Here is a 15,629-nt window from a genome sequence, read left to right on the forward strand (position 1 = left end):
AGCACTGGATCCCAGCAAAAATGATAAAGATGACTTTACTTCTGTTTCTCATTGCAAATCATTTACCTGACTTAAAAAATGCCCATAAAGGACTTCCCTGGTGGCACAGTGGTTAAGAATCCGCCTGCCAATGCAGGAGACACGGGTTCAATTCCTGGTCCGGGAAGAACCCACATGCCGTGGAGCAACTAAGCCCGTGCACCACAACTACTGAGCTTGCGCTCTAGAGCCCACAAACCACAACTACTGAGCCTGCACACCACAACTACTGAAACCTGCGCACCTAGAGCCTGTGATCCACAGCAAGAGAAGCCACCACAATGAGAAGCCCACACACCGTAACGAAGAGTAGCCCCCACTCGCCACAACTAGAGAAAAGCCTGCGCACAGCAACGAAGACCCAACGCAGCCAAAAATACATAAATAATATTTTTTTAAATGCCCATAAAACTGGTGGCTTCTGATATGGTACATATATACAATGGAAGCCATAAAAAGGAATGAAATCGGGTCATTTGTAGAGACATCGATGGACCTAGAGGCTGTCATACAGAGTGAAGTAAGAAAGAGAAAAACAAATATATTAATGCATATGTGGAATATAGAAAAATGGTACAGATGAACCAGTTTGCAAGGCAGAAATAGAGCCACAGATGTAGAGAACAAACGTATGGACACCAAGAGGGGGAAACGGGAGGAGTGGGATGAATTGGGAGATTGGTATTGACGTATATACAGTAATATGTATAAAATAGATAACTAATGAGAACCTGCTATATAGCACAGGGAACTCTTCTTCACTTCACTGTACAGTGGAAACTAACACAACATTGTAAAACAACTATACCCAATTAAAAAAAAAAAAACCTAGGGCTTCCCTGGTGGCGCAGTGGTTGAGAATCTTCCTGCCAGTGCAGGGGACATGGGTTTGAGCCCTGGTCTGGGAAGATCCCACATGCCGCGGAGCAACTAGGCCCGTGAGCCACAACTACTGAGCCTGTGCATCTGGAGCCTGTGCTCCGCAACAAGAGAGGCCGCGATAATGAGAGGCCGGCGCACTGCGATGAAGAGTGGCCCCCGCTTGCCGCAACTAGAGAAAGCCCTCGGACAGAAACGAAGACCCAACACAGCCAAAAATAAATAAATAAATAAATAAATAAATAATAAAAATAAAGGAATTCCTTTAAAAAAAAAAAAAAGTAAAAAAAAAACAAAAAACTTCTGAATAGGGCATTTCATCACCAAAGTCAGGGTTAGAGCTATCTGAATTAAATATGTTCTTCTCCATTAGGGAAATTGAAATTTTGGAAGCAGGCTAACTGGTAGCTTCTGAAATCACGTATCTCTAAATGCAAGGCAATTTTCTTTATTATGTTATATTGAATTAGCACCCTTGAAAAATTAGTTACCTTTTTAATATCGTTAAAGCCAGGCAACACCTTATTTTATTTATACGTCAATACCTCAGTTCACTTGGCAGAACTCTGAGCAGACTTACTGAACAATCAGCAGGCAGGGATCCTGGCACATGAATTACGGAGGAGACCTGCCAAGGTACATAGCAGGAGTAATTGGTAAGGATATAACAATCCGGTCATAACACTTTTGAAGGGCAGAGTTCATCTGATTAATTAGAAAGTTACAGTGGAAACCCAGAGCATTTCTGGGAATTGATGGTCACCTGGGAAAACTAAGAATTTCGGACTTTGTTTACCCCCATTATGCCCAGCCGCTCACTAATCCCTCTGGAATTCCATTTTGCTGATCTTGCTGTACTGTTGGAATCACTTCCGCAGTCGTCCTCCAGCCCTTCCGCCACCACGACCATCACCTTGCCTTTTGAAATTAATCTAGAGTCCTTGAAAGAGAATGGCTGGGTGATGCAGTTCTTGGTGTTGGTAGGAGAGAGGAGATGGAAGTGATACCTACCCTAGGCTTCAGAGATGCTCTCTACCAGAGTGCAGCTCTACCTTCAAGACCTAGAATCTGTGTGGAGACGACATAATCATGAGATTCATGAAGTGATGACTAAGCATTGCTCTCATTCTGTATAGCAGGCTGTGGGTTGAGTTCTCTGTGGTGGTGGGGGGGCCGGGGTAGATGAGAAAAGAAAGTTTAAGAAGCTCCTTTCTAGACTGTGGGGAGCCACAGAATTTTTTCAGTACAGGTCAAAGGAAGATTTCCACTTGAGATCAGGTAAGTAGATCTCATGCCCTGCAGGTAGGAACTGATGAACAGACTTAGATTCAAATTCTGGCTGCTCTATAAGTGACTAAACAGATCCCAGTTTTTCTGTGGCTTATAAAAACTGGCTCAGAGTAAACAACTCTCCCTTTCCCTCCAAATCTTGACACATTAGCCGAGCACCACGTGAAGAGAAAACCGAACCAAATTATATCTGATTTTCCTGTGTACCGTATCACCTGACATTTCCAAACGTGAGCACTAGGTGGTGCTCTTGAACCACTGAGGTCAATGTTCCTTTCGTTATTCCCCGTGCGAAAATGATGAGACAAAGGTTCAAAAAGAAAGAAACGGATGGGTTCTTGGTGCTTAAAACTGTATAATTCAAAGGAGTCTATAAAAATAATGAACTGACCCTATTAGGGACTAAGACAAAGGGGGTTTAGGGGCCTTGCCAAGTCCCACATCTCCTCTAAGGCTTAGGGTTCCAGCAGCCCCCTTTTCTTTCTCTTTGTTCCTCTCCTGGGTACTCTGCACTCCCCAGCTTAAATATCGCTACCCTTAATCAGCTGCAATAAACCTCTGAGGAAATTTAAAATAGTTTATATTAAGAAATGTTAAGACCGTGCTTTGGATAACCGATTCATGAACCAGGGTATTTCATCAACTTCCAAATATTTTATTATTCCAATTATTTCCTTAAAAGTTTCTGGAATACCCACCCCTTTGTATCTTTTGTTAAATGAAAAATACTTACTTTGGTACAATCTATCCGGTGCCCTTAAATATTAAAATTACCTAACTCCCCTTTCTTTGACCAAACCACCAGGCAGCTTCTGATTATATGTAATGTGGCTTCCCCTGTAGCCTTCCTATTGGCAAAGGATGAGAAGAGCTAATGTTTATTATTCCTACAGCATGCTTAGAACTATGATAAAGGCTGTACTTCATTTAATTAATTCTCCAATCACTCTAAGCCTGCTTCCTCTTCTGTAAAATAACGTTGATAAATGAGGCTTAGGGAGGATTGATCTGCTCAAGGTCGCAGTTACAAGTTGTCAAACCCAGGCTGATTCCAAAGCTCAGCAAGGCCTTCCCTGACACCGTTTGAAACATCGTCTACCCCTTCCAAGCTGCTTTGCTCTATCACGTATCACCATCCAAGACACAACATTTTACTTGTTTCCTTTGTCATTGTTATATCCCCAGCACCTAGAACTGTGCCAGGAATATTTGCGGAATATTTACTTCTATCTCTGTCTACTTGGATGAGAGGCTGAATCTGCCATTTAAAGAAGGAGCCACTTTGGGGCATTGACACCCCAGATTTCTGAGCAAACACAGTAAGGGGCACATGCTGGACCACAGTGATTTCTGCAAGTAGTGTCCACCAAATACTATGTAGGGAGGTAGACTGCCTCCCTCTGGACACCCAGCCACTAACTGAGTAATGAGGAGTGTTTCACTCTACAACTTTAGGCTCCTACAAACATGTATCGAATGGATATGTTGGGGTATAAACATCAACTTTTACTCCTTCTAACTTCTACCAAGTATCAAATCGCTTTTCCCCTTGGGTGGTGGCCCCCTTTATATCTCAGCCCAATCTCAGAATTTTCTATCATTTGGGGATGTTAGAACAGCGTCAGTTCAGTTTTTGAGTCTTCAATCGCTTGTCTGCTTCCAAGTTCTCGTCACATGCACCTCCGACTAGACAGGTGGTTCCAGTTGTCTCTTTCACACCCCCTCCCTCTTCCATGCACTTACCTTTTGGAGTTAAAATAGGGGAGAAAGGGAAGAAAAACAAAAGCATGTCACTGACCAGCAGGATTGCTTATTCCCTTTCTTTTGGTTGTGGTTCCTTCTCTGGCTAATTCACTAGAGGTTGCTCAGTCTGTTGGCAGGTTATCCAAATGTCGGCTCTCTTTGGGGTTTATTCGTTGGTCCCCCCAAGGGTTCAAGGGGGTTCACCCTTCTCCAAACTCCTGCCAAGTGTGTTCTTGCTGCTGGGATGCACTCACCCCTCAGGTCGCCTTCTTCTGAGGGGATCATAAGGATGGCCTTTAAACCCAGCTCCTTCCAAGGGGTCCACTCAAGCCTTGGGAAACACACATTCTTGCTGTGTCATGTGGCAGAGGGCAGGCTGTCCCGCTAGCCCTTGTATTCTCAGCCCCACCGTATTTTGAGGCTCCAGAAGCATCAGGTACTCCACTGGACCAGCAGGTCAGAGCTTCCAGAAAGAGACCATCACACTCCTTAATCTAGGGCTTGGTTCCAGCACCTTCAGTCTTCTGGAAATAAGGATGGGAGGCCCAAGTGAAAAGCCTCCTTCCTCACGGTAAAGAAAGGATGAAAGGTTTGTTGCCCTCTGTTCCCTTGCAAAGCAAGTTCTCTCTCTCACCCAACACTGTTCTTTTGCAAAGTGCGAATAAGGGAGAAGTGATGGTGCCAGTATTGCTAAAAAGACACTATAATTCGAATAGCTAAAAGGGCTCTGAATTTAGAATTTGGAGCATTTAGTATCTTTTGTTATCAATTCTAGGTTTAGTCAAAAGTCAGAAAAAAAAAAATGAAAGTTCCACTTGAAAAAAGGCAAAGTCCCACTTGACCTCTAACCCCACCTGGTTACATATCCATGAACTGTGATCTCCTTCCTGACATGTATATTCTGTGTACACAAACAGGCCAGTACATGACTCCAACTCTACATGTTATCCTGAAGGTCAACTGCACAGGTTGTGACACACAGCAAATGCCAAATAAATTATTAGTTATGATTGCTATCATTATGATCCCTTCCTATAATCTTTTTTTTTTCCTTTACAGAGAAAAATGTCTTTCACACATTTCTTCTTATATCTTACTGAGTATGTGAAATAAATATTTTCTTAAAAATGTTGTGTTTCCAGGGGACTTCCCTGGCGGTCCAGTGGTTAAGTGGACTGCAGGGGGCATGGGTTCGATCCCTGGTTGGGGAACTAAGATCTTGCATGCCATACTGCACAGCCAAAAATTAAAAAAAAAAAAAAAATGTTGCTTCCTCTAAGAAAATACTTTTGTGAGATGCTCTTCTATTAATTCTTCACAGAGTAAACCTTCCCTTCTCTGAAGCATGGGAACCATATTGCTTCGTCTTCTCCTATCTGTTCCATCTTTTATGAAGTCAGCATATTGTCTTGCAAACTATAAATGCACATATTTATTGACTGAAACATAATGAGTACATACTTCTCAATAACCTTTTTAAATTGAGTTAGAAAATGAAGCTGGACCTGAGGCTGAAGTTTTATTAATTTTTCTGAAAAACAATGAAAGCTCTGGGTTTAATGAATAGATATTAATATTAACCTTAGTATTACTAGTATTAGATTTTTTTTCTTTCTCTTATAAGGGAAATTTGTTGATGATACTATTTCTATGCAATAACATATTTTAAAACTCTTATTAAATATCCCAATAATGTTTCAAACTTGGTAGGATTTCAACTTAAAAATAACAAGCATATATTACTAATTTTTCAATGATACGTTTTAAATGAGTCACAATAATCTGTTATTCTAATAAGCTAAAATATCTCAAGCATTACAAATGCTTACAATATCAAATATGTACTTATCATTCCTTAACCCTAAAATATTACAACCAAAGGTTTAATTTACTCTGTATTCTACTTATTTCTCATCTTTTCTGAGGTTTAAACATGCTTACCCAGTAAGGAAGTTAACTACGTTATCCCAATGATTTTTGGATTGCCTTCCCAAGCAAAATGATGGGGACATCTTCTCAGATAGCTGAGATGGCTTCAGTTCGCAGTTCCCATCAAGACTGTAGCTAACTTTCTTACAGTGTTTTTGTTGGTTTTGCATCTCCTTGCTCCCCATAAGATAGATGAATGTCTAGTTAGCTCTAAAATGACTTTAAGGTCATTCCACTGGATCTTTCATGCTCTCAGTTAATTCTAAAGCTACCTCTTTGAATAGGAAGAATCCTCTATTCTTTTCTCCTTCTAACTATCTAGACCACAGTTTTCTGGATTCTAAATAACTGTCAGGGATTTGTCTGACTGTGTTATCATGGTCCTATGGTCCAATGACAAATATCACAGAAGAAAAAGTAAGTAATATTTTTGGAGGAGACAGCGTAAGAATAGTACTCTAAAAGAAATTCCTTGGGGATTTCCCTGGCGGTCCAATGGTTGGGACTCAGGGCTTACACTGCCGTGGCCCGGGTTCAATCCCTGGTTAGGGAACTAAGACCCCGCAGGTCACAACCCAGCCAATAAATAAATAAATAAATAAATAAATAAGTAAAATTCCTTGTTTTTAAGAATGAACCCGGCCAATCAATCAATCAATAAAAGGAATTCCTTGTTTTTTTTTTTAAATTTTATTTATGGCTGTGTTGGGTCTTCGTTTCTGTGCGAGGGCTTTCTCTAGTTGTGGCAAGCGGGGGCCACTCCTCATCGCGGTGTGCAGGCCTCTCACTATCGCAGCCCCTCCTGTTGCGGAGCACAGGCTCAGTAATTGTGACTCACGGGCCCAGCTGCTCCGCGGCATGTGGGATCCTCCCAAACCAGGGCTCGAACCCGTGTCCCCTGCATTGGCAGGCAGATTCTCAACCACTGAGCCACCAGGGAAGCCCAGAAATTCCTTGTTTTTAAGAATGAACCTGAGGCAAACCTGAGGCCTGAGGCTGCTGAAGAAAGATGCTTCATCCAGGAAATTAAAGTTCAGTCCATATATTCTTATGGTAAATACTCTGTAATGTGCTGAGGTCATTTTGTACCAGTTATTTGCACCTGGTGATGAGGCAGATATATATGGCACAGCTTCCAAAACACACTCTGGTGGTAGGGTGTCAGGCAAGGGGAGGAGGGAGGTGGGGAGGATAAAAAAAAACCCAGAAGGAGCTCATGGAAAATGGAGAACTTGGGGATCTAGGAAGCCTATGCCGCTGCCTAGGAGCAATAACCAATCATATTTTCTATCAGTCATTCTTGTCAGTAAAAATGATATTCCACAGAAAAAAAGCAACTAATTCAATTCACAACTCAAACAATCAAACAAGTGCTTTTCTAGAAGATAACCATCATACTTTGGTATACAGCACAGAGGCTTTATGTGTATTTGCCATTTTGTCACACTGAATATTGAAAGAATGTGTTTGAGAAATGAGAATTAATAAAATCAATAATTTGCTGCCACTGCCTTGATTTGCACTAAATTGCTAGTGGTTTTACTCACCGCATCTATGCACCCTCAATGCAAATCTCAACATAGTACAGAAGGCAAATATTATATCATCTTGGTATTATAAAAATAGTTTTGCCTCTGCAGATCCCCTGAAGGGTCTCAGGGACTCCTAACGGTCTGCAGACCACACTTGGAGAATCATGAACTATAGAAAGCCCCTAAAAAGATCCTGTGGAAGTCTATTTAATGACATGAAAAAACATGTTCATAATATATTCAAGTGAAATGTAAGTAACAAAGAATATGTTTGTGCTTAACTCTTCTAACTGTACTTCTAGAAACAATCTGAAATACAGAAAAATGACAAAAGCACCAATAGGAAGTGATTATATAAATTATAGTATATTCACCAAATAGCATAGTAGATAGCTATAAAAAACAACTAGACCGATATATATACTGACATGCAAAGATCTTCATGATAGATTAAGTAGAAAAAGTTTGTTGCAGAAAATTACATACAGCATGATCTCATTTGTGCAAAAAAAAAAAAAGATTTATGTCCAAGAGTGTTCTGCCTATGTTTTCTTCTAGGAGTTTCATGGATCCTGGTCTTACAATTAGGTCTTTACTCCATTTTGAGTTTATTTTTATATATGCTTTGAGAAAATGTTTTAATTTCACTCTTTTACATGTAGCCGTCCAGTTTTCCCAGCACCACTTATTGAAGAGACTATATTTTCCTCATTGTATATTCTTGCCTCCTTTGTTGTAGAGTAATTGACCATAGAGCATGGGTTTACTTCTGGGCTCTCTATTCTGTTCCATTGATCTATGTGTCTGTTTTTGTGCTAGTACAGCACTGTTTTGATGACTGTAGCTTTGTAGTATAGTCTGAAGTCAGGGAGTATGATACCTCCAGCTTTGTTCTTTTTTCTCAGGATTGCTTTGGTTATTCAGAATCTTCTGTGGTTCCATGTAAATTTTAGGATTATTTGTCCTAGTTCTGAGAAAAATGTCATGGGTATTTTGATAGGGATTGCATTAAATCTGTAGATTGCTTTGGGTAGTATGGACATTTTAACATTCTAATCCAGGAACATAGGATATCTTTCCATTTTTTTGTAACATCTTCAATTTCCTTCATCAATGTTTTCTAGGTTTCAGAGTATAGGTCTTTCACCTCCTTGGTTAAGTTTATTCCTAGATATTTTATTCCGGGCAACTTTAAAACTTTTGTTTTCTTACTTTCTCTTTCTTATAGCTCATTATTAGTGTATAGAAAAGCAACAGATTTCTATATATTAATCTTGTATCCGGCAACTTTACTGAATTCATTTATCAGTTTCAACAGTTTTTTGGTGGAGGCTTTGGCATTTCCTATATATAAATATCATGTCATCTGCAGAGTGACAGTGGAATATTACTCAGCCATAAAAAAAATGAAATTCTGCCATTTGCAACAATATGGATGGACCTGGAGGGTATTATGCTCAGTGAAATAAGACACACAGAGAAAGACAAACATTGTATGTTATCACTTATATGTAGAAAAAACAACAATGAAAAAGAATGAATATAAAAAACAGAAACAGACTCACACATATTCAGAAGAAGCTAGTGGTTACCAGAGGGAAGAAGATAATGGGGAGGGGAGATACAGGGGTAGGGAATTAAAAGGTACAAACTACTGTGTATAAAATAAATAAGCTACAAGAACATATTGTACAGCACAATGAATATAGCCAATATGTTATAATAACTTTAAATGGAGTATAATCTACAAAAATATTGAATCACTATGTTGTACACCTGAAATGATTATAGTACTTTAAATCAACTATACTTCAATATAAAAATAAAAATTAAAAAAAACAAGAATGTATGTGTAGCTACACATGCAGAGGGACGTAAATGCAGAAGAAATGACTAGAGAATGATACGTCACATATTCAATAGGAGTTACCTTCTGGAAAGGGGCTGGTAATGGGATGTGGGGAAACGGGAATATGGGGGACTTTTATGTTTTAAGTATAGCTTGAACGCTTTACAAAGAATATTCATTCATGTATTATTCATGTAACAAACTAAGAAAAGAAGTGAATATAAAAAGGCTTGGCAGGGGACTGCCCTGGTGGTCCAGTGGTTAAGACTCCGTGCTTCCACTGCAGGGGGCATGGGTTTGATCCCTGGTCAGGGAACTAAGATCCTGCATGCCACACGGTGTGGCCAAAATCAATCAATCAATAAATAAAAGGCTTGGCAGGATGCATGAAAGGGGTTAACTGATTACCTACCAGTGGAACTTATGTGATATTTTTTTTCACTTTTCTGGATTTTCTAATTCTTCTACAGCAAACATATATTTCTTCTTTATTAATGACAGTTATTTTTATTTACAAAAAAGTCAATTAAATGCCATATGGTGAACTGCTTAAAGTTATATCAACTATGATTTACCCAATTCAGTGTCAGTATGTGTTTTGTATATTTCAGTTACATGTGCTACATAAAGAGATATTAGAATAAAATTCTGACATCATCAAAAATTAAAGGTGCTCAAGGTAATTCAGTATATGAAAGTTTAAAATACATATCTTTAGGGCTTCCCTGGTGGCTCAGCGGTTGAGAATCTGCCTGCCAATGCAGGGGACACGGGTTCGAGCCCTGGTCTGGGAAGATCCCACATGCCACGGAGCAACTGGGCCCGTGAGCCACAACTACTGAGCCTGCGCGTCTGGAGCCCGTGCTCCGCAACAAGAGAGGCCGCGACAGTGAGAGGCCTGCGCACCGCAATGAAGAGTGGCCCCCGCTTGCCGCAACTAGAGAAAGCCCTCACACAGAAACAAAGACCCAACACAGCCAAAACTAAATAAATAAATTAGTTAAAAAAACAAAAAAAAAAAAAACAAAAAAACAAGCTCACTCTGCATCCTGGGTCTCTAGCTTTAAAAAAAAAAAAAAATACATATCTTTATAATATTCAGTACTAAGGACTTTTTATTATTATTTGAAAAATAATAGAAATCGTATATAACATACAAAGTGCATAGTTGTCTAGTGCAATTGGTCTCCTTTGTTATATTCTTTCCTCTATTTACACAGAACCCAAAATGTTTCATTTTCACTGATCTGGTCTACTAATATCATTTTAAAATGTGTATAAGAGTTTCTTCTAACAATAGAAAAAACAATTTGTAAAATAACTATGCGTTCTTCATTTGTAAGACAGAATTTTGGTAATATAGGAATATTTCATATTACACACATAATCACTTAAACTGATAATCTGTTATCTGTATTAAATCACCACACATTACATATTCTAAACATACTGCTGAAGTAAGTAAAGAGATTAGAAAACAGGGCAGTAACATGATTTCTTAAAGCAATCTCATAGGAAACTAAGATTCTGTTCTATGAGGTACTCACTCAGGCTCTCAGAAGACTCAACTTTATGTGAATTGTACAAGGCTGTTTTAAGACACCAGCTGTTCAATAAATAGGTGAGTTTTACTTTCAGATTAGAATAATTTTTAAACAAAAATATTACTCCCCACTCTTCAGAAATGAAATACAGCGTCCCTCTTATAATACAGCAAGACACACATAATTCCTCTGGCAGTTGCCAGTTTAACTAAAAAGACCCTTCTTTTTAGTTTTGGCCGTTGATTTCTTGCTGGCATCAGGTAAGGTCTCATTTCCTTTGGCAAACCACCCAGGTAATTTTCTCTTTGAGGTTTCAGATGAAGTCTATAGGAAAGAAAGAGAGAGAGAAAAAAAAAAAAAAAAAAAATATATATATATATATATATTTGTACTGCTGAAAATGTGTCTCAGTTGCAAAGTAACACAGGTTATTGAATATACACCCACAAGCCTTCCCTTTCCAAATAAAACAAAATAATGAGATCTACAGAATTTATTTCTGGATCCAAAAATAAACACATGAGAGAGAGACAAAATCAACTATATCATTTTTTTAGGCAATTACCTGCCATCCTGTTACCTATTTTTAGACACTCAAGTGTAGACTCTCATTTGGAAAGGAAAGAACTGTATATTATTTCAGATCTATGTCCCATGGTGTATTTGCTTTAGCTTGGCCAAAATGGTGAATTTAACGTTCCAAGGAAGGCATCTGCCTAAGCATGTGTACACACACACACACAGTTATATTAGGCATTTAAAAAAGCATACAACTTGTACATCTACAATGGTAGACAGACTAGGAGAGTGGTTCAAGCATCATCAGGACCTTGCAGAGTTGCTGAGAGATAACAGGTACTGAAAAAACATTTGCTGAATAAATGAAAAAAAAAAAAAAAAAAGGGTTCTGTTTCATAGACTCTTTTGAGAATCTGCTAAAACTAGAGGTCCACTAATGAGAAAAAAAAACAAACGTACACATGCACGATATTCTGCCTAATTTTAGGAGAACTGTGCACCAAATGAAGCTTCAGAACCCTAGTTAAAGGTCCCTGAAAACAAAATTAAACCCAAAGGCAGTGGTTGTGTACTATATTATCTGTACATTAAACAAATTTTAATAGGTAATTTAATACCTATTAAAAATTTTAATAGGTAAGTTCTATAAGCTCAAAATGGTATTAATTTGTGTAATCTCAGCTTGAACTCTAGCTCCTCAAACCAACATGATGGAGAAATCATTCTGACATGACTATACTTTGGAATCTGGGAGAGTTAATTTATTTATTGGAACTATTTGAGGGCTTTAAGGTAAGGTGGTCTCATCTAAGTTACAATGTGTCTGTTAGCCTAAGGTATAGAAGTATAATTTATTCCATTTCAAGAATGAAGACTACATCTATGAATTGTTCGTCAACTGCTTGTTATGTTTTATTATGTTTTCTGTGTTTAACAATGGGTTCAAAATATTTAAAGGTGGGAAAAAAAGTAAAAAATCCTTGACAAAAAAACTGTGTGACCTTATATTTTTAAAAGGTAAAAGCTGTTAGCTATTCCAACTTAAATAAATCCAGTGCCGAAGAAAGGGCTATTCACACTTTAGCAAAAGCTAAAGAAAAAAAACAGCCAAGATAGCAACTTTTCTCCCAGGCACCTATTTCCTCACAGGGAAGAGAAGACCAGGAGAACAGATTGGATTTATACACACTGTATTATACTATAATGTTTGACTTAGAAATAATAAGTATTAGGGATATAAAGTGGCACGGATAAAGGGCATTTGGGTTGAGATAAAATTGGCCCAGAAATACTCTTCCCCCCAGAATTTTATTATCAAAATCCCTTGCAGCCACAGACAACTATCATTGCTTGCAATTAGAGTTTAAGGGCAATTGGAGGAAGGAAACCAGTTAAAATTATAACAAAGCCAAAAAGTAAAACAGAGTACAAGATCCGAACAATAACAGAGCCAAGGAAAAAGACCCGAAGTCCTGTTGTAGCCGTAGCCGAATACTACGGAATAAGCAGGGACTTTAAAACCAGACAGGCTCTGTGATGACCTAGATGGGTGGAATGGGGGAGGAGGGGTGGGAGGGAGGTCCAAGAGGGAGGGGATATATGTATACATATAGCTGACTGACTTCACTGTACAGCAGAAACTAACACAACATTGTGAAGCAACTATACTCCAATTAAAAATAAATATAAAAAAATAAGCCTAAGCAACTTAAAAAAAAAAACAGAACTAGGTTTGAGTTCGAATTGAGTCACTTACTACATGTATGACCTTATGAATGTTATTAAAGCCTTGATTTCTTCACACAGAAAAAGAGAATAACAGTATATCATACTGTATCACTGGATTATTTGGAGAGTTACAAAATATCAAAACACATCCTGATTTATTCTTGGTATTAATTGGTAGCTAATATCATTTCAAGTCTTTTCTCCTATAACATTTTTATATTGATAGAATATGATCTTCAGCATTTATCCTATCATTATAAAAATGAGCTTATTTCATTGAGAAAGGGGTAAAACGCTTGCTTACACTGAGTGTATCTTTTGAGTCTCAACAATAAGTATCTGGAGGACTTTAATTATGAGGTCTACTAACAGAAACAACGCTTTTCAGTGACTATTTCCTTCATTAGTAGAAGGCTAAAATTCCCAGCAATCATAATAAAATTTAAGTAAGTATTTACGTCTTTTTGGTACTCCAAGTTCTATTAACAAGCCACTATCATTAAGTTGAGAATATAAAACATTAACTCATTTGCTGATTATATGTACCCATATATATGTAAGCAAATACATACATTATATTTGCATTTAACTTCATCTAAAAACTAAGATAAATCTAGGTATATTAGTTATCAAGCATAATATATTTGTCATGAAAACTATTTCATTAAATCAATTTTACCTGTGAATGAGAATCTACAAAGAAATCTTCTATTTTGGGATCGCTGAATGGCTGATTCCAGGAAGTTAGTTTTAGTGAATTTCTGTGACTCTCATCTTTCAGTGAAAAATCACAAGAACGTTTTCCATCAACCTTTAAAATTTTTGTGGAATACAAAATAGTTACTACATGCACTATTTCCTTAGGAAAAAAACACACTATGCTTAAAAAAGCAAAGCTTAAGAAAATTCATATTATTCTGAGGTACTGAATTTTAACAATAATGATTATAATAATATTACCCCCCCAGCATTTCTCCTGAGTATCTTAAAATAGTGTATAAAAATGTTGTATGTTTTAATTTATAATGAAACTCAGTGGCAGGGCATGAGACCTTTCTCTCTCTCTCCCCCCCCCCCCACCCTCTCTCTCAGGCAGTCAAGAAAAATAAGATGGAAAAAAGTGACATATGAGGAGAGGGCTCTGGGAAGATGGTGGCAGCAGCAGCATAGTTTTTTAATCTCTCTGAATCCCAGCATTAAAACAGATAGAATTAGGGAGCAAAACCAAAAATTCACCATCTACATTTACAAAGAAACTAAGTGTATTAAAGGTATCCTCAGGAAACCGAAACTACAAGCATGTGAGGAAAACCCACCAACAGCCCTAAGACCTGCATGGTATAGCATCTGTGTGCGAGAAAGCAGAGGCAGGCAGTGAGGTGCCTGAGAACAGGAGAACCAAACAGCCCACAGGTATACACTGGAAAGGTTTATTTGAGAACAGCATCTGAAAAGTGGGAGGGCCTTTGCCCAACCCAACAGCAGGCGATGGAAAGGGGTCCACAGCAGTGTCTTAAGTGACTAGAGCAGCTGGCACCTATGAACTTCCAGGTGAAGGCCCGACACTGAGAACTGCTGGGGTTATATCAAAATCAAGCAGGACGGGTATAATAGAGGCAAAGGGAAGAGAAAGCCCAGGTAAAAGCGGCAGAACAGGGTATGTCATAAACCAAGTTTCCCTATTTTGAATGCTACACAAAAACAACAGGAAAGCTCTGGGAACTTGGAAAAACTATCCTGAAGCATGCCGTCTTTTGAAAGTGCAGGGAAACTAATTTCACACAAAAAGGAGCAACAGGAAGTTATGAAGGTCAAATCTGACACCGACTTGCTAAGATATAGAAAACTGTAACCTCCTAAAATGAGCTGAAAAACGTTAAGAAAATAATTCAAAACAAACATCATAAATTAAAATCAGAAAAATTCAAAAGTGAGGGGAAAAGCTCTGGAAAGAAATAGAAATAAAAGAAAAAATTATAGAAGTGAATATTAAACTATAAGGAACATAGCAATAAATACAACAGATTGTGTCCAAACAGAAATAGAAGGTGAAAAAGAAGGAAAGTTTAATTTAAAGAGAAATGAAAAGCCAAAAAGAATTCATGAGAAGTGACAGATATTGTAGCTCAGTAAAGAAGGTCCAACATATAGAGAGCAGAAGTCCGTTAAGGAGAACTACAAAGCAATGGGACAAAAATACTAAAAAGTAAAATTTTTAAAAACTTCCTGAAATAAACAAAAATTTAAAATCTACAATTTAAGAACACTTTCCAGAAATTAAAAAAAAAAACTACATATTTAAAGAATCCACTGTGTACCTTCGTATATCGAATCAGAACTACCATTATCAAGACATAATCTTCCTCCAGTAAACGTAGGCATGATTGAGCTTCTATCTTAACTGCAGTCACAACAGATGTAAACCTAACAATGGATCAACTAATAAGAAGAATCTGTTGTGACATTACTTTTTATTAGAAACCTCATAATCATAAGATGAAATAGACTAAGGGATACAACCCAGGTCAGTAGAGAAGATGAATGTTAACTAACATGTGAAGGATCCCGAAACCAGGC

At 37.9% G+C, this 15,629-nt stretch overlaps 1 protein-coding gene across 8 annotated transcripts in view; it reads right to left on the minus strand.

Moving 5' to 3' along the window:
- Positions 1–8,899: 8,899 nt before the first annotated feature.
- Positions 8,900–15,629, minus strand: part of WRN (WRN RecQ like helicase) — a 125,918-nt gene continuing 119,188 nt past the window's right edge. For 7 of the 8 annotated variants that reach the window (XM_082374930.1, XM_082374927.1, XM_082374925.1 and 4 more), the window contains 2 exons: positions 13,732–13,863; positions 8,900–11,129 (listed from right to left, as the gene is read on the minus strand). In XM_082374930.1, the coding sequence (XP_082231056.1) occupies positions 11,010–11,129; positions 13,732–13,863 (252 nt within the window). In that variant the 3' untranslated portion in view covers positions 8,900–11,009. The remainder of the gene's footprint in view (positions 11,130–13,731; positions 13,864–15,629) is intronic. The other variant, XM_082374931.1, reaches the window with a different exon arrangement.

This window comes from Balaenoptera borealis (assembly GCF_965194805.1).
Source record: "Balaenoptera borealis genome assembly, chromosome: 21".
NCBI classification, from domain to species: Eukaryota; Metazoa; Chordata; class Mammalia; order Artiodactyla; family Balaenopteridae; genus Balaenoptera; species Balaenoptera borealis.